General features: G+C 35.1%; 1 protein-coding gene and 1 long non-coding RNA gene across 10 annotated transcripts in view; both read left to right on the top strand.

The window, feature by feature from the left end:
- The window catches only part of MED13 (mediator complex subunit 13), a 90,229-nt gene that overhangs the window by 44,732 nt on the left and 26,733 nt on the right, over positions 1-18,764 (top strand). For all 9 annotated transcript variants that reach the window (XM_036451414.2, XM_036451411.1, XM_036451413.2 and 6 more), the window contains 6 exons: positions 8,236-8,449; positions 9,489-9,570; positions 12,750-12,871; positions 14,498-14,588; positions 14,721-14,935; positions 17,483-17,679. In XM_036451414.2, coding sequence (XP_036307307.1) covers positions 8,236-8,449; positions 9,489-9,570; positions 12,750-12,871; positions 14,498-14,588; positions 14,721-14,935; positions 17,483-17,679 — 921 coding nt within the window. The remainder of the gene's footprint in view (positions 1-8,235; positions 8,450-9,488; positions 9,571-12,749; positions 12,872-14,497; positions 14,589-14,720; positions 14,936-17,482; positions 17,680-18,764) is intronic.
- LOC123652924 lies at positions 2,239-3,470 on the top strand. The gene is made up of 2 exons (XR_006742500.1): positions 2,239-2,584; positions 2,822-3,470. It is a non-coding gene; the product is annotated as an uncharacterized LOC123652924 (long non-coding RNA).

Here is an 18,764-nt window from a genome sequence, read left to right on the forward strand (position 1 = left end):
AATGTTTGGTCCACTTATAGTCTCTCTCATTTATCCCTACTGCTAGAAAAAAATATCTCTCTCTTTTTTTTTTTAAATATATTTTATTGATTCTGCACAGAGAGGAAGGGAGAGAGATCGAGAGTTAGAAACATCGATGAGAGAGAGTCATCGATCAGCTGCCTCTTGCACACCCCCCACCGGGGATATGCCCGCAACCAAGGTACATGCCCTTGACCGGAATCGAACCCGGGACCCTTCAGTCCCCAAGCCGACGCTCTATCCATTGAGCCAAACCGGTCTCGGCTAGAAAAAAATATCTTGATTATTACTTTAGTAGTGTGCTTTCTCTGTCACTTTTTTCTTTTCTTTTTTGTTCGTGTTTTTCATCTAGCACTTTGAATCTTAATTTTTTTCTAGTATAATTTTTTAAATATATTTTATTGATTTTGTACAGAGAGGAAGAGAGAGGGATAGAGAGTTAGAAACATCGATGAGAATCATCGGCTCTAGTATAATTTTTTAAAAGTTAGAACTAATCTGTATTTGAAATTGAGGGAATTCAAATGATCATGGAAGACAGCTAGCTTATTTTATTTATTTGTTTGTTTTTAAGATCAATCTTTTTCCTCCCATTTTTTAAAATTAAGGTATTATATGTGTACATATCTTATCATTGCCCCCCCCCCCCCCCCCCCCCCCCCCCGGTTATTTAATTTTAGTAGTTAGTCAACAATGATGGCTTGGAAACAAGCCTGAAAAGTTCTTAAATTATCTGTGCTGGATGAATATAAAAGTCTAAGCTAGCCTCAACTCTTGTCTAAAACTGTTTGTCTTCTTATTTCTGTACTTCTCTACATTTATTTTGTACACAGCAGAGTGATCATTGTAAGTTAAGTATTACATTACTCATTTGCTTAAAACCTTTCAGTAGTTTCCCTTTATATGTGGAATAAAACCCAAACTCTTTTTCCTCGTTTGTAAGATTCTACACTGTGTCCTGCTTAGCTAGTTCTTCATTTTTACTACTCTCCTATTTGCTTTCTGATTTAGGCACACGAGCTTTCTTGCCACTCCTTTCAAAAGCCAAGCTCATTTCTTATGGCCTTCAGAATTGCATTATAGACTTGGGGAGGGGGGGCAGCTTTCTTATTAAGTCCTACTCAAAAGTCACCTTTTCAGGAGGTATTTCCCTGACATTCTATCTAAACTATGACCTCTGCTCACTCCCCAGATCATTGCCTATCCTGTATACTGTTTTCATTATCTCCCTATATGTAGCAATATCTGAAATTATATTATGCATTTTCTAATGGTCTTTTCCCTGTTAGAATGTAAGCTCTATGAGGGCAAGGATTGTGTCTGGTTTAGTGTGTGTTTCTCCAGCCTAAATAAATACACACACTCTAAAGAGCAATCTTAGGTACCTAGTAGACAATCAACAAAAGTTGGATGAGTGAAATGACAGTATGGCCATCGATTACTTTAAGATTTTAAAATTTCTTTTTCTTCTAGGTTATATTACTTAGTATATGTTAAAATGTAGTGGCATGAATATTTTCAGCTTTAAAAACTTTAAAGAGTGAGGGCACATTATATTCATAAATTCTAAGAATTCTATCCATACTGTATTAGCCAAATAAGTTTATTGGCTGCTTGTATGCATGGACATCTATAAGTGAAATGAAGGTCTCTGAGAAGTTAATACAGCTTAACCTTAGAATCTGTTTTGAAATTACTTGGCATTTTTCTCACTGAATAAGAATGAGAAGCATAATGTAGAACAGTAGCTCGCAGAATAGAATGGTATAAATTAAGAGAAAAACATGGCTTCTACTTGTTCGTAGTTACCATTTTTTCTGCCTCATAAAAAGAAAGAAAAGATTGAATAAAAGGTTTTTTTAAATTCTATGTCTCATGTGAGTATTGTTTTGGTTATACTACTAAAATATGTATTATGCCTCGATTCACTTTTAGATAGAATCCTTGTTTCTGTGTTGTAGCAGATTAGAATATGGTAAATATCACAAGAAATCAACTATCAGAAGCTTAGCTGCTATATGAACTTAGAAACATTTATTGAATATAATATTCTATACTTGGTTAGTTAGAAGTTTTTTGTTTTGTTTTTTTCCCCCAACATTTTCTACTTTCTGATTTTTAGATAGAGAGGGAAGGGGAAAGGGAGAGAGAGAAACATCGATTTGTTATTCTACTTATTTATGCATTCATTGATTAACTCATGTATGTGCCCTGACCAGATTGAACCCGCAACCTAGGTGTATCAGCATGTGCAGCTCTAACCAACTGAGCTACTCGGCCAAGGCAGAAGTTTTTATTTTATGTTTTAATTATCTGAATGAATCTGCCGTTTTTCTAAAGTTATTCTATGGAAGTAGTTCTCAGTTGGGATAATTTCTTATCCCCAACCACTCATACCCCAGGTGACATTTGGCAATGTCTGGGAACATTTTTGGTTGTCACATTGGGGGTGTATTACTGGCATCTGGTAGTAGGGGCCAATGCTGTTGCTAAGTAATCTACAGTGTATAAGAGAGTCCCCCACAACAAAGAATTATCTAGCCTAAATGTTAATAGTATTGAGGTGCAGCCCTGACTGGTTTGGCTCAGTGGATAGAACGTCGGCCTGCTGACTGAAAGGTCCCAGGTTCAATTCCAGTCAAGGGCATGTACCTTGGTTGTTGGCACATCCCCAGTAGGGGGTGTGCAGGAGGCAGCTGATCGATGTTTCTCTCTCATCGTTGTTTCTAACTCTCTATCCCTCTTCCTTCCTCTCTGTAAAAATATCAATAAAATATATATTTAAAAAAATAGTATTGAGGTGCTTCAATGTCATGAATAACTTATTAGAGAACTTTGAACTCTAGAATAAGTTATTAAATAAGGTAGGCCAAAAATGTTTATTGATTAGTTTCACTACAGAGATTCCCCATTTTGGCCTGTCTTCCCCTTCCCACAAACCACAGTAAAATACTGATATGGTCTTCAGTGCTTGTATTATGTTAAAACAAAAGCTTTTTCTCCATAGTTAAAAGTATCTTTTTGGGCCCTGGCTGTTGTGGTTCAGTTGGTTGACAATTGTCCCATGCACCAGAAGATCGCTCGGTTCGACTCCTGGGCAGGGCACATGCCAGGTTGTGGGCTCCATCCCTAGTAGGAGGTGTGCAGGAGGCAGTCAATCGATGTTTCTCTCTCCCTTTATCTCTAAAATCAATAAAAAAATAATTAAAAATAAATAAAATGTAAAAGTGTCCTGTTGGAATAACTATTTCAGGTGGCTGTTCGAGATAGGATTTTATGAGAATCAGCATCTCCTTATAGATATGGCAAAGCCAGATGATAAAATTGGATATTTGTCATTAAAAATCTATGAATTATGATGCTTTCTTGATGGCATTTAAATAACCTTAAATTCTTTATAGAAGCAATCCATTGATGTAATATCTCTTTTTATTTTAAGAGTTATCTATTCAGAAGCCCAGTTTATTTTATAAATAAACTTTGAATATTCATATTATTATAAATTTCTATTATCCTTCTATATTTTGAGTTTTGAAAGTGTATTTAAATGTATAGCAGTTAATTTTAATGAAGTTAGAGAGTTGTTGCAACTCTTACACTCTTTCTTTTTAGAAAGATTATCTTCCCTTTTAAAGTTATATTCCTCAAAGATATACTTAATCAGTTTTGAAAAACTGAAGTTTCTCTAATATGCAAGATGCTATAAAGCACAATTGGGGTATAAAATAAATTTAGTCCTGGCTGTAAATGAAATTGTAGTATAATGGACAGTAATATTAAGTTATTTGATAGAGGTATATATAAAATACAGTAGTAGCTGAAACCGGTTTGGCTCAGTGGATAGGGCATCAGTCTGTGGACTGAAGGGTGTCAGGTTCGATTCCCGTCAAGGGCATGTACCTTGGTTGTGGGCACATCCCCAGTGGGAGGTATGTAGGAGGCAGCTGGTCGATGTTTCTCTCCCACCGATGTTTCTGTGTATCCCTCTTCCTCTCTGTAAAAAATCAATAAAATATTTTTTTAAATAAATAAAATACAGTAGTAATACAGAGCCAGAGTGGGAATAATTTAATTCCACTTATGGAAATTCAGAAGTATTATGCAGTTTGGTCTGGATAGCCTATAGGATACAGCTTAGTAGTTTGGTATATCACGAAAAATGAGACTTAGAGTTTCTCTACTAGTTAATGATAGCATCTATTCCAGAATAGTGGCTTAAGACCTTATAAGTTTTAAAGATAACATAATTTCTGCAAAGAAAAAAAAGAAATTAGTTGTTTTTTTAATATCTCTTCAAGGATTTAGTACTAGTTTTAGTTGAATTTCTGCTGACTTTAAGTAGTCTACTAATCTAATTCAGAGGGAAACCTTTCTAAACCCTGAACAAAGAAAGAACTGTACTTGGACTTAGTTTTTACCATGTCTTGTTTGGTAGTAAGGCTGCATCAGGATATCTTAACCATAATGTTCATCAATAGAACTAGCTCCTATGTTGTATTAGTGATACACTAGATTTGTATTGTATGTATATAATTATAGAATGCATTATTTGATTGCTAAAAGATAGTTTCTAATTATTTTGTTTCATAGAAGTCAATGATGAAATAAACTTGTTTTGATTTACTGTAGTCTAAATCTTTTCTTTTAATTAAGTCTTCCTAATTTGATATCTTAATGCATTAAAGCTATGTTTTTAACAAGTAGCTTGATTCAGACAAAGAATTGATTCTGAATATTGGAGATGGTACCGGAAAAGGTACCACTAAAAAAAAAAAAAAAAAAGGACTTTTGAGATTTATTATAAATTAATTTGTGCCTGAACATTTTCTTCTGTGGCTTATTTTCTTCTATAATTATTAATTCTAAAATATTGTCATATCTTGTCCAGAAGAATTTTTATTGAATAAGACATAAAAACATGTGCTGCTATAAGCCATGCTAAATTCTCTACATTTTAGGATAGTGTGTTACTGTTGTCATAGTAGAAGGAAGGAGATAAAATTAATGAACAATATAAAATTAATTTCATTTGTTCATGGCTGTACTTAATCCTCTTCCAGATTGGCTGTATTTAGCTATATGTTTGATTGAAATTATACCTGTAGTTTTATATTTGGTATATGTGAAAATTTCTTTTAGAAAAGGAGAGGTGTTGTTCTTGTTCACAGAAATATATGTATACTCTATAATTGGATACTGACTAAATGATAACTTGATTTTTTAATCGGGCATCTCTTAAAAATCACAATTTTTATATCTATTATTAAATATAGAAGGCTATGTAATGTAAATAATTTATATTTTAAGCCTATTGTGATTTGATACTCTTGATATTACTGATTACATTTAAATTCTTTGCATATCCCACTGTCTATGAGAACCAATTCAATAAAATAAGAAAAAGATGTCTTTAGGTATTGCATTTGGTTTACTCATTTTTATTTTTAGTAGAGCCCTGTGCAGTAGGATTGGTCCTTTTAATATCACTGCACACTAGTTTAACAACTATCTATGTAAACAGTGTGGCAGGTTTTAATGCTTGTGTGGCAGGTTTTAATGCTTCTGCCAGAGGGCACTTACTATGAAATATTATTTCACCTTTGGACAGAATAGTAGTGTCTTTCAGGGTGGTGATGGTGGTGATGGTGGAGGGGTGTTTTTATACTTTTTCCCTATGAATAGTTATTTGAGTATGCCTACTTAAAATCTTTCCAGTCCTTACTCCGTGACCTTAGCAAACCATTTTTTCTTTCTTTTTTTTTAGCAAACCATTTCCATAATTTCTACATCGAAGTCAGGGAGCATACACTGCATTTCCTATCATATGAGGTCTTTTAAGTATTAAATAAGATAATACATGTCAATTAGAAATACTGTCTTGAAAAATTTTATGTTAGTATCTGATAGATAATTCAGCATACAATATTTTAGGATCTAATACAGTGAAGTACAAAGTGACTCTTAAGAAGTAAACATTCATTTATAGAATAGAACTATTCTAATGATTAATTGTAAAGCTTATCTGCCATGACAGTTGCCATGGAAGAAAATTTTTAAGAGTCTCATGCTCTACCGACTGAGCTAGCCGGGCACTTCCTAAATTTTTAAAGACTTGGAATTTGTGGGAGGAAATCAGGGGCATATTGGAAATAACAATGATATTTTTTAAATGAACTATCAAATATCATGTTATGAGTTATTCTATTGATGGCTCTATTTTAACCTTAGTTTATAGTATATAGAGTGTTTATAGTGCTGGACATTGGTGAATAAGTTAGTAAAATGTGATAACTCATATCAAAGAATTTGTAAGCTAGAAAATACCTTCATGGCTCTCAAATCTTACCTCTCAACAATTTTTTTAATCTTTTTTAAAAAAAATATTTTATTGATTTTTTACAGAGAGGAAGGGAGATAGAGAGTTAGAAACATTGATGAGAGAGAAACATCGATCAGCTGCCTCCTGCACACCCCCTACTGGGGATGTACCCGCAACCAAGGTACATGCCCTTGACCAGAATCGAACCTGGAACCTTTCAATCCGCAGGCTGATGCTCTATCCACTGAGCCAAACCGGTTTTTTTTTTTTTTTTTTATCTTAATACTCAGGACAGATAGGCAGTGGCAGCAATATCACTTTCTAACGAATAAAGATGCTTTACTTAAAAATTTAGAATTATTAATGCAAACACAACTTCTGCTGTGGCTTCTAGAATTCATATGTTTATTTAGCAAATACTTATTGAGCACCTTTTACATGCCAGGCATTTGTGATAATTAAGTGGACAAAGAAAGCTCCCCGGGATTTAGGAGCTTATATTCTAGAGGGAGTGACAGTCAACTATAAACATAAGTAAATTATAGTATGTTAAAAGTAAGTGCCATGGAGGGAAAAAGGAGCAGGCTAAGGGGGGATGAGTGTTGAGGCAGTTGGACATATTGCAAGTTTAAATAAGGTCTCCTCGAAAAAGTGGTATTTCAACAAAGGCTTGAAGGAAGGTGTAGTTGGCCAGGTGGATATTTGGAGGAAGAACGTTCCGAACAAAGAGAATAGCCAGGAGTGTGTCTTATTTAAGGAACATCAAGGAAGCCAATGGAAACAGAATGAGTGAGAGAGGGAGTAGAATAGAAGATGAAGTTACAAAAAAGGACAAAGATCATGTAGGATTTTATAGGGATTTTGGTTTTTACTCAGAGGAAAAAAGTCATTGCAGGATTTTGAGCATGTTTTGACTTTAGAAGCCTGGCTGCCACTGTTCTGGCAGCATGGGAATCTCAGCTGTGCAAGCCATAGAGAACATGAATTTGGGAGTCTAAAAGGGTCTGAACAAGCCAAAAATGAATCATTCTGTATTCACACTCACCAAGCACCCTGGTGTTCAGCCTTTCAGTGTTCTTTGGTGCAGGTCAGCTTGTTGTACCTTCCCTCTCTTAGCCTTAGAGTTTAGTTTTCTCAATTGTGTTCTTTTCCACTAGTTCTCATCTTTCCAACTTCACTGTCGTTCTGTCATCCTTCGTCATTTTATTGGTGGTTTTAGGAGAGTGCAGAGAAGTATGCTTATCTGTCTCCACGCGGAACCAGAAGACTGAAGCTATAAAAACTAATTTTCCCAACGTGATTAGGAAAACACCTCTGAAGTACTTGCTCTGGAACTTCTTCACCTGCAGTTGTAAAACATCCTGACAGAATTAACAATCTAACAATGTTATTTTCATGAGACACAAATCAGGCCTTTACCATTTTTTAACTTAAAATAGATCTACTATGGCAATAGGTAAAGGATAATCACTTTTTCATTGTGTAAATGTGTGAATTGTGTAAGTGAAGTTTTGTCTCAGGATATACCCCATAATTTGAGAGGGTCTGTCCTGGAATAGGTTATATTTAAAAGTTCCTTTAAGTGAATGGATTTGGTCAGGTTAATGTGCTTGAGAACTTGGGAACTGAGTGGATTGCCAAAAACATATTTTGGTGAAAACAACATAAGGATAGGAGACTTTAATTTTAGCTCCATTTCTTTATTGCTAAATATGAGATGTCAATAGATCACATAACCTTTCTATGGCCTCAATTTCTTCATTTGCAAAAGGAAGGCTTGCAGGTTAGATCACCTCTAACTGTAAAAACTTTATAATAGTGAAGTTGTTTTGTAAGTGTTTTTGTGCTTTTATGGAGAATAAATATAATTAATTTTCTATTTTTTTTTAATGCAGGTTAATGGTGCAATGTAAGAAACCTTTAAAAGTTTCTGATGAATTAGTACAGCGATATCAAATTAAAAATCAGTATCTTTCAGCAATAGTATCTGATGCAGAAAAAGAACCTAAAATTGATCCATATGCATTTGTTGAAGGAGATGAGGAATTTCTTTTTCCTGATAAGAAAGATAGACAAAATAATGAGAGAGAAGCTGGGAAAAAACAAAAGGTAAGAGAAATCAAAGTATATACCAAAGGGTCTCTGATGACTTGTAGCACTGCATATATATAGAACCATACCTTTCATTTTTTTTTTCTTTTAAAATAGAATAGATTCATCATTTTAACTTAGAAAAACATTTTTTAAAATAGGTAAGTCAGGCACCTATTTTAAATTATAGCTGACTTATGTCATGAAAAGATCTTTTTTGTTTGCTATAAAAGTTTTTGGATTAGAGAAAAAGAACATTAACTTACTGAAATGAAGACATTTAGGTAGATAAACTATTTTAATACCGAGTTAAAATATGCCATCAGTGAATTCATCAGTTTTCAAAAATACAATAGAATATATACCACTGAGTTTGTAAAATACATATTTTTAAATATGTGAGTCAAGAACTTTTAGTGTCCCTAAAAGTAAAATGTTATATTAATAAAGTATGGGACATAGATATATTTATTTGGTTAAAAGGTTAAATATCAAATATTTGAGGATCTCTAAAGCACAAGCTAACTCTGCTATGTATGTCTTTTGTCTTAAATACAGACTACGAAAATTGGAAGTATAAAATTATGAAAAGAATTCAGTTAAATGTTTAATAAAATAATATGTTTACTATGTTCTAGGTACTTAAAATTTTGTTTTAAAATATAGACTTTGTTACTTTATTTCTTTTTATTGAATTTATTAGGGTGACATTAGTTAATAATATAGGTTTTAGGGGTACAGTTCTATAATACATCATATGTTTGTTGTATTGTGTGTTCACTCCACTCCAAGTTAAGTTTCCTTTTATCACCAGAACATGGGCTTTGGAGTTTGACAGTTTACACAACTTATCAGCCATACTTACCTGGGTTATCTTTATAACTGTTTTTTTGTTTGTAAGATGGCCCTACTACTTACTTATCATATACCGGTAGGTTACTTGTGAGAATTAGTAATAATGTCTGCAGAATATCTAGCAGAATGCTTGAAACAGTGTTTTCTGATTTTGTTATTGGTAAGTGATATACTTAAGCCTAATATGTAATATTGTTTGCAGGTAGAAGATGGGTCATCTAGTGTAACAGTGTTATCACATGAAGAAGATGCTATGTCATTATTTAGTCCTTCTATCAAGCAAGGTAAAACTTCTGTTTCAGAATCAAAATATTGCATTCCAGGATTGTTACTACAAACTACAGTTGACCCTTGAAGAGTGTGGAGTTTGGGGTGCTGATACTCTGATTCCACATAGTCAAAAATCCTCATATAACTTGACTTCTCAAAAATTTAACTAGTAATAGCCAACTATTGACATGTTACAAAATATATGTTAACAAATTGTGTATGTAAAGGTATTGATTACATACTCAATTTGTTAACATATATTTTGTAACATGTATTTTATACTATACTAGAGGCCTGGTGCATGAATTCGTGCACAGGTGTGGGGTCCATCAGCCTGGGTGGTGATCGGGGCCCACCGAGGCCCATCTCACCTAGTCCTGATCAGGGCTGATCGAGCCAGCTGCCCAGGCAGATGGACTGCGGGAGGTTGGCTGTGGGTGCTTAGGCTTTTATGTATATAGTCTAGAAGCCCGGTGCACGAAACTTGTGTACGGGGGTGTGTGTCCCTCAGCCCAGCCTGTATCCTCTTCAATCTGGCACCCCTTGAGGAATGCCCGACTGTCTCATAATCCAGGACTGCTGGTATCCGACTGTTCGCCTGCCTGCCTTCCTGATTGCCCCTAACCGCTTCTGCCTGCCAGCCTGATCACCCCCTAATCACTTTCCTGCCAGACTGATTAATGCCTAACTGCTCCCCTGCCAGCCTGATTGCCCCTACAACTGCCCTCCCCTGCAGGCCTGGTCACCCCTAACTGCCCTCCCTTGCAGGCCTGGTGCCTCCAAACTGCCCTCCCCTGCTGGCCTGATCGCCCCAACTGCCCTCCCCTGCTGGCCATCTTGTGGCGGCCACCTTGTGTCCACATGGGGGCAGCCATCTTGTGTGTTGGAATGATGGTCAGTTTGCATATTACTCTTTTATTAGATGGGATAGAGGCCTGGTGCACGGTGGGGGCCAGCTGAAGGGTGTCCCAGATCAGGGTGTGGGTTCTCTTGGGGCATGGGGTGGCCTGGGTGAGGGGCCTGTGGTGGTTTGTAGGCCCACTGGCAAATCATTCGGAGGCCCTGGTATCTGGGATATATTTATCTTATATAATTGAGACTTTGTAGCCTTGAGCTGAGGTCAGGGGAGGCCAGAGTGGGCAGGAAGCTTGGCTTCCTCCATTACCAGTGAAACCCAAACCTCCTGCTCGTTCTGTTCTGTGGCCACAGCCATCTTTGTTGGGTTAATTTGCATACTTCTGATTGGCTGATGAGCGTGGCTTGTGGGCGTAGCAGAGGTACGTTCACTTTGCATGTTTCTCTTTTATTAGTGTAGATTCTTACAATATAGTAAGCAAAAGAAAAGAAAATGTAATTAAGAAAAACATAAGGAAGAGAAAACACATTTACAGTATTATACTGTATTTATATGGTCTGTCAGTTTTGGCATTCATACTGTCCTACACAATATGAAACGCTAGATAGTATGCATATTACTAGCACTAGACATCAAAAATGAAAAGATAATGTGAAAAAATTGATATTTATTTATAGCTATAATGATTTATTCATTGGTAATGAAAAGGTAGCAATATGATTGCTTTATGGTAAGCTTAGTATAATCGACATATTTACTGAAAAAAGTCTGCTTTTAAGTGGACTGGCTCAGTTCATACCCGCGTTGTTCAAGAGTCAACTCTAATCTGAAATTATTAGACTTCTATTCTTTTTTGAAAAATTTTTAGAAAGGGATGGATTCCTATGATATGGGATATCTTAAAATGATGGATCATTGTTTATATTGCACAGGGAGAAGCAAGTTCCGATGATAGAAATTATGTTTAAACTTCTTTCCTTTTTTACAAATAAAAATAGGTTTTTGTTTGTTTGCTTGTTTTTTTAAATATATTTTATTGTTTTTTTACAGAGAGGGAGGGAGATAGTTAGAAACATCGATGAGAGAGTTATCAATCAGCTGCCTCTTGCACGCCCCCTACTGGGGATGTGCCCGCAACCAAGTTATATGTCCTTGACCCGAATCGAACCCGGGACCCTTCAGTTCGCAGACCAACATTCTATCCACTGAGCCAAACCGGTTTTGGCATAAAAATAGTTTTTACCTGTAAAATAAGATTGGATGAGATCATTGCCTAAGGTCCCTCTTAAATCTAAAAGCTCAATTAATAAGTCAGGCTTTGTGTGACCAAAATTAGAAATAAGAAATATCTGTACCGAAATAAGGAAGAGATGATCTTTCAGGAAAAAAAATTGGTTGATGGTAGATAGCTGAATGAAATTTGGGTTCTTTGGCCTGTTTACCTATTCTGGGATATAAGGAATGTGTTATTTCCTTTTTATGCCTATGGTGTGACTTTCTCAAAATGTGGACCATATACTAATACATTTTGGAGCATCCTTTAAAGTAAAGATTGGAAATCTTGGTTTTTAAAAACCTAGATAATTTTTACATACTCTAAACTTTCAGAACTATTGATCTAGTGATTCTTTATAATTGACATGCAGGAATACACAGAAAATGACTTTAATTTTTCTGAAAACGAGGGCTTTTCAAGCCATTTGACATCCTAAGGATGTTTTGGAAGGTTATACACCAAACTGCAAATTGTTTTTTTTTCTTGTGTGAGAATATAAGAGAAGTTTAACAACTATTTGTATTTGCAGTTCTTTTTAAGTAATATATTTTCCCCTTCTAAAACTGGAAAAAAAGGGGGAATAAAATTCTAGAACTGAAATGAAGCTTACCTAAGAGGTAATATTTATTTAGTATTTAAATGCCTGGCACTGGGCAAAGTGCTTTCCCTACAATCTCTCACATTTAATTTCTGCAGTTGCTGAGGCACAGAGAGGTTAATTCGGTTGCCCAGGGTAATACTCTTATTGTTGGAGTTGGAATTCTAAATAACAGTCTGTCTGACTTGAGCTGGAGCATTTAATCTTTGTACTCTGCTTCCTTTACATTCAGGAAGATAGAAAAATAAAATTGCGTGTGTGTTTAATTCTATTCTAATAGAATTGTTTACATTTTTATGTGAAAAAATGTATAGATTTTAAACAAATCACAAATACAATCATCTTATTGTATCATACCCTTATAAATGTAAAATACTAATATATCTAGCTTAAATAAGTAGAAAAATACTTATTTGGTCAGTAGTATAATTTATTTATTTACTTTCTTGATTGACAAATGTAGATGCTCTACGTCCTACTAGTCATGCTCGTCCTCCTTCAACCAGTTTAATTTATGACTCAGACCTGGCTGTCTCATATACTGACCTCGATAATCTCTTCAATTCTGATGAAGATGAACTAACAGTGAGTATCGTGTTAATGATTAAGGTTATAAGTTTTTCCCCTTGATTTTATATAAAATTTTTTTCAGAAGTGATATGTGATTGAATACTGTTTTAGCCCTTGAACGATAGGGAATACTTTATAATAAAAAATTTCATTAATTGGTTGTGTTTCTTTAGCTTCATGTTTGTGCTGTGTTGACATAGTGTCTGTTATGTACACACATTGTTTCTTTGTTTTGTATATTTGAAGGACTTGTATGATTAAACTTTATTTGAGCTCTGCCATATGTTCTTTTCCCGCAGTTCTTAGGAAATAGTATTATTTCCTTACCTTGGATCCTCTAGTTCAGAAATGACCCCAGAATTGACTTGTTTAGAGAAGAAGTGGTTAACATTAAAATTACAAGCCTTGCCAATTTATTAAGGAATACTACTTCTTTAGAATTTGTTCGACAAAAATAGTCATTATTATAAGACAGCTAAATACTATAATAAAGAGGAAGAAAAAGTAACATTTAATCTTTAACACCCATTTGCAGAGAAAGGTGAAGATAAAGGAATTAAAGCTTAAAATGAGATTCCTTAGAATGTCAAGTCTCTGGCAAATTAATGAATTGGGTGCTGCATTATCATAAAAGGGAATTCCTTTTTCATCTGCATAAAGGTAGCTTGGAAACTTATATAGTACATTTGGTCTTTCTTGTCCTATATAATATATACTTTTAATCCTCTCTCATCATATACATACACACACATATCTGCACATTTGGTGTATTCAATTAAGTGACATAAGCCAGATATAGCTATATATAAACTTTTATTTTATATCCCATCATATAGTAAATTTAGGATACCATTTACTGGGTAAATATATCCCTAAACTTTTGATACTTTTATACTTTCTGCTACCATTCATGTATCAGCTGTGGCTCTTGAGGTAAAAAGGTTGTAATCAGATATTAGTTTATGTGTTTTTGACAAAGTGGCTAACAGGAACCAAGTTATCAGCTCTAAAAAAATTGACAGATTAGAGATACTGAAACTTGGTTTGTTTTATATTATATTAAATGTATTAAATTTTATTTTTAGTTAGGGATCCTTTTGCTTTGTTATATGATATCTTCTGAAATTTGTGCTTAGTTTACCTGTTGTAGCATTTTTACTGGTACAGGGTTAAGGAGATTATTAAGGTAAAAGTGTAAAGAAATCAGAAGGAATATTGATTATGTAGGAAACTAATGTCTTTAAGATGCTTTCTATCTTTTACTAAGAAGCAAATCTGATATTAATTACACCCCTTCTTATTTCAGGTTTTATTTTAATAGGTTTTAAGTTAAAGTTGTTTTTGCTTCTAAGTGTTTTGAAAGTATGGGTTATTTTCTTTGTAGGAACTTTTTCCTCTGTTAATTTGGAAGTTTATGAAATCAATAGAGAAACTAATCTGAGTTTATTGATTGCCTAAAATGTGTTTTATGTTTTTAAATCATAGCTAGTATGTATCTGGTTCTAGCACAACTTCAAAATATTTTCATGAATGGACTCTTCTTTCAAGTCACATCTGAATTATTACTATCTTGAGATCCCATTGTATATAAAACCTGAAATAAATATAAATATGTAGGTGTTTTGTTTTTGTTTCCAATAGCCTGGATCTAAAAAATTGGCAAATGGATCAGATGATAAATCCAACTGCAAGGAATCAAAGACAGGAAATCTGGACCCGTTATCTTGCATAAGTAAGCTTCCCCATTCTGTGCTCCAGATAAATCTGCAAACTTTTAATGTCAACAAAATTCTCTACACCTTTGTTTTAAATAGATTAACCTCTTTAGAGTGTTATATTAAAATGTGTGTTTTATTAAATATAGGCACTGCAGATCTTCATAAAATGTATCCTACACCACCGTCATTGGAACAACATATAATGGGATTTTCCCCAATGAATATGAATAATAAAGAATATGGTAATATGGATACAACACCTGGAGGAACTGTTTTAGAAGGAAATAGTTGTAGTACAGGAGCACAGTTCAAAATTGAGGTTGATGAAGGATTCTGTAGCCCCAAACCTTCTGAAATTAAAGTAAGTATTTTATTTTTCTAGAAAAATAATTTGCTTCTATATTTCCATATAGAATTAGTTTATAACTATATTCAAAATTCATTTCATACTGCCATTTGCAACAACATGAATTGGTCTTGAGGGTATTATGCTAAGCAAAATAATTCAGATGGAAAAACACATACCATGTACTTCCCACTCGTGAAATATAAAACAAAAGGTAAAGTAACTAACAAAATAAATTCATAGATACAACAGATAGGTGGTTACCAGAGCAGAAGAGGTGCTGAGCAGGGAGGGCGAATTGGGTAAAGAGGTCAAATATATGATAAAGGAAGGAAACTAGATTTTGGGCAGTGAACACACAGTGCAGTATAGATACTGAATTGCAATGTTGTATATGTGAAATGTATCTAATATTAACCAATATTCACTAAACTTAATTTAACAAATTTGATTCAGTTTTGTAGTTAACAAATTTGAAGATTGAATTGTGACACTATTAAGTACCGGGTCTAGTAATAATTAATGTCGTTTTTTAACATTCATTTAAAATCTTGCTTGGCGTTGACTTGTATTGACAGAACCTTCAAACATGTGGTATCTACAGAACATGTGAAGTGCAATTAGCAAGTTTTGCTTGAAAAACTTTGTGTTTGGTTTGGTTTTTGTTGCAAAACTAGGGCTAAGAAGATGGCGGATGAAGAGCATATTCGGCACTGCATGCTTTACGAGTTCCAATTAGGAAGAAAAGCAAGTGAGGCTGCAAAAAACATCTGTAGTGCTCTTGGTCAAGATGCAGTTAGCGCCAGAAAATGCAAGCGTTGGTTTGAGAAATTTCGCGAGGGAAATTTTTCGTTAGATGACAAGAGTGGTCGAGGCCGTGTGTCCAATTTTGATCAAGAAGGTCTTCAAGCTCTTTTGGTGCAAAATCCTCAAATTACCCAACAAGAGCTTGCGACAACTTTAAATTGTTCACAAAAAACAATTTCCAATCAATTGCGTGCACTTGGCAAAGTCCAAAAGTTTGGAAAATGGGTTCCTCATGAGCTGACCGACAACAACTGTAATCAAAGAGTCACAATTTGCAGTTCGCTCCTCTCTCGTCAAAACCGTTTGCCGTTTTTAGAGCAAATTGTTACCGGAGATGAAAAATGGGTGCTGTATGTTAATTTGAAAAGGCGGCCTCAATGGTTGGACAAAAATGAGGCTCCGCAGCCCACGCCAAAACCTGACTTGCATGCGAAAAAAGTGATGATGTGTGTTTGGAGGAATTTTAAAGGAATTCTTCATTATGAACTTTTACCATCTAACCAAACCATTACAAGTGCAGTGTATAGTGCCCAATTGGAAAGGTTAGCCCAAGCTTTAAGAGAAAAAGAACCCGCGCTGATTAATCGGAAGGGCGTAATTCTTCACCACGATAACGCACGACCGCGTACTGCAAGAATCACTGCTGAAAAACTGCGCCAGTTGGAATGGGAAGTTCTCCCTCAACCTGCATATTCTCCTGATATTGCCCCTTCCGATTACCATTTGTTTCGTTCTTTGCAAAACTTTCTTGGAAAAAAATTTAATAATGAAGAATGCCTCAAAAATGCATTGACCAAATTTTTTGCATCAAAATCACAAGAATTTTACAACAGAGGGATTAAAATGCTTCCTGAGCGTTGGGCACAAGTAGTAGAAAACAACGGCAACTATATTGTTGATTAAATTTTGTTGTATTGTTTAAATCGATTTAAAAAAGGTATTAGAAAACGACATTAATTATTACTAGACCTAATATGTACTTAAGACTGGTGGGGGAAGTGAGGAGATAAGAGATCAGCCAAAGGACTTGTATGCATGTATATGAGCATAACCAATGGTCACAGACAGGGTGGTGAAGGCATGTGCTGGGGAGTGGGAGCAGCTGGGGAAGAGGTCAATGGGGGAAGACAGAGACTCATGTAATACTTTAAACAATAAAGAACTTAAATTTTAAAAAAAGAATGTATTTAAGATGCTCCACCCTCATGGGCATGGCTCAGTGGTTGAGTGTCAACCTATGAACCAAGAGGTCTTGGTTGATTCCCACTGAGGGCACATGGCCAGGTGTGAGCATGATCCTCAGTGCGGGGGTGGGGGGGGTGCAAGAAGCAGCTGATCAATGATTCTCTCATCATTGATGTTTCCATCTCTCCCTCTCCCTTCCTCTCTAAAATAAATAAAAATATAATTTTTAAAAAGAAAAGAATGTATTTAGGAAAAAATAGAATTGCCTCTGCTTAGGTAGTTCAGTTGATTTGAGTGTTGATTTAATATGCCAATGTTGTGAGTTCAATTCCCAATCAGGTCACATACAAGATGAATCATTGAATGCATAAATGAGTGGAACAACAAATCTTCTTCCCTCCCTTCTCCCCCTATCCTTTCTCTCTTTTAAAAAAATAAAAAAATAAATAAAAATAAATTATATTTACATTTTATTATTTTGTTTCAAGAAAGGAAAAAAATGGCTAGAATCAGTTTGCTTTTCCCCCCATGGAAGATAAGATTCTGAATGTCATGGTCTTTATATTGTAGGATTTTTCTTATGTCTACAAGCCTGAAAATTGTCAAGTTCTAGTGGGATGTTCCATGTTTGCACCTTTAAAAACTCTACCAAGCCAATGCCTGCCTCCTATTAAATTGCCAGAAGAGTGTATTTACCGTCAGAGTTGGACTGTTGGAAAACTGGAATTGCTTCCTTCAGGGCCTGCAATGCCATTCATCAAAGACAGGTATGGTTTAGATTTATGTTATTGGTACAGTATATGTATATTTATTTAGCTTTAATGTTTTTTAATTATGCTGGTTCCTGGAAAAAATACACTGGTTTTTGAAAAATTCTAAAAGTTATTTTCTGATTAATAAATTATGATACTAGAGGCCTGGTGCACAAATTCGTGCACCAGTGGGGTCCCTCAGCCTTGCTCTTGAGATAGGGCCAAAAGTGGCTCTCCAACATCCCCTGAGGTGTCCTGCATTGTGAGAGGGCGCAGGCCAGGCCGAGGGACCCCACTGGTGCACAATGAGGGATAGGAAGGGACATGGGAGGCTGGTCAGCTGAGGAGGGACTATGGGAGAGCTCCTGGGTGTGTCCAGCTCATCTTGCTCTGTCTCAATCAGGCAGACTCCAGCAGCAACCTAACCTACTGGTCAGAATGCCTATCCCCTGGTGGTCAGTGCACGTCATAGCAAGCAGTTGAATGGCGTTAGCATATCTTTGGTTGATTGAACAGATGACCAAACACTTAGCATATTAGGCCTTTATTATATTGTAAGGATTAGCTGGACATGGATAAACTATTAGAAAACTTAAAACTGTTGTGCTTTGATTCTTTGTCTTAAAAGGTTTTTTTTTTGTTTGTTTGTTTTTTCTATTTTGGTCTAAAATTATAAATGACTCCCATGTGTACATTTGTCATATTTCACACAGTTTTCTAATTTAAAGTCTGTGAAATTGAGTTATCTTATATTTGGTATTATCTTAAAATTGCTGTAGACCCTTTCTACAGACATCTCTAAAATTAGGATTTTATTTTACAATCAGTGGCATCTGAGAATTCATGAAATATGGATATTTGTAGTATAAGAAATATATAGGTGTCAATAGGTGCATACAGATTTTATTTATAATTTTGGAATTGGTTGGTTGGTCCTCAGCCCACAATAATCTCCTAGAGTGAATATATTAACCAGAAATACATTTTTTAAAAAATATATATTTTATTGATTTTTTACAGAGAGGAGGAGAGAGGGATAGAGAGCTACAATAGAAACGTCGATGAGAGAGACACATCGACCAGCTGCCTCTTGCATACCC

This window comes from Pipistrellus kuhlii, unplaced genomic scaffold, assembly GCF_014108245.1.
Source record: "Pipistrellus kuhlii isolate mPipKuh1 unplaced genomic scaffold, mPipKuh1.p scaffold_m20_p_22, whole genome shotgun sequence".
NCBI lineage: Eukaryota > Metazoa > Chordata > Mammalia > Chiroptera > Vespertilionidae > Pipistrellus > Pipistrellus kuhlii.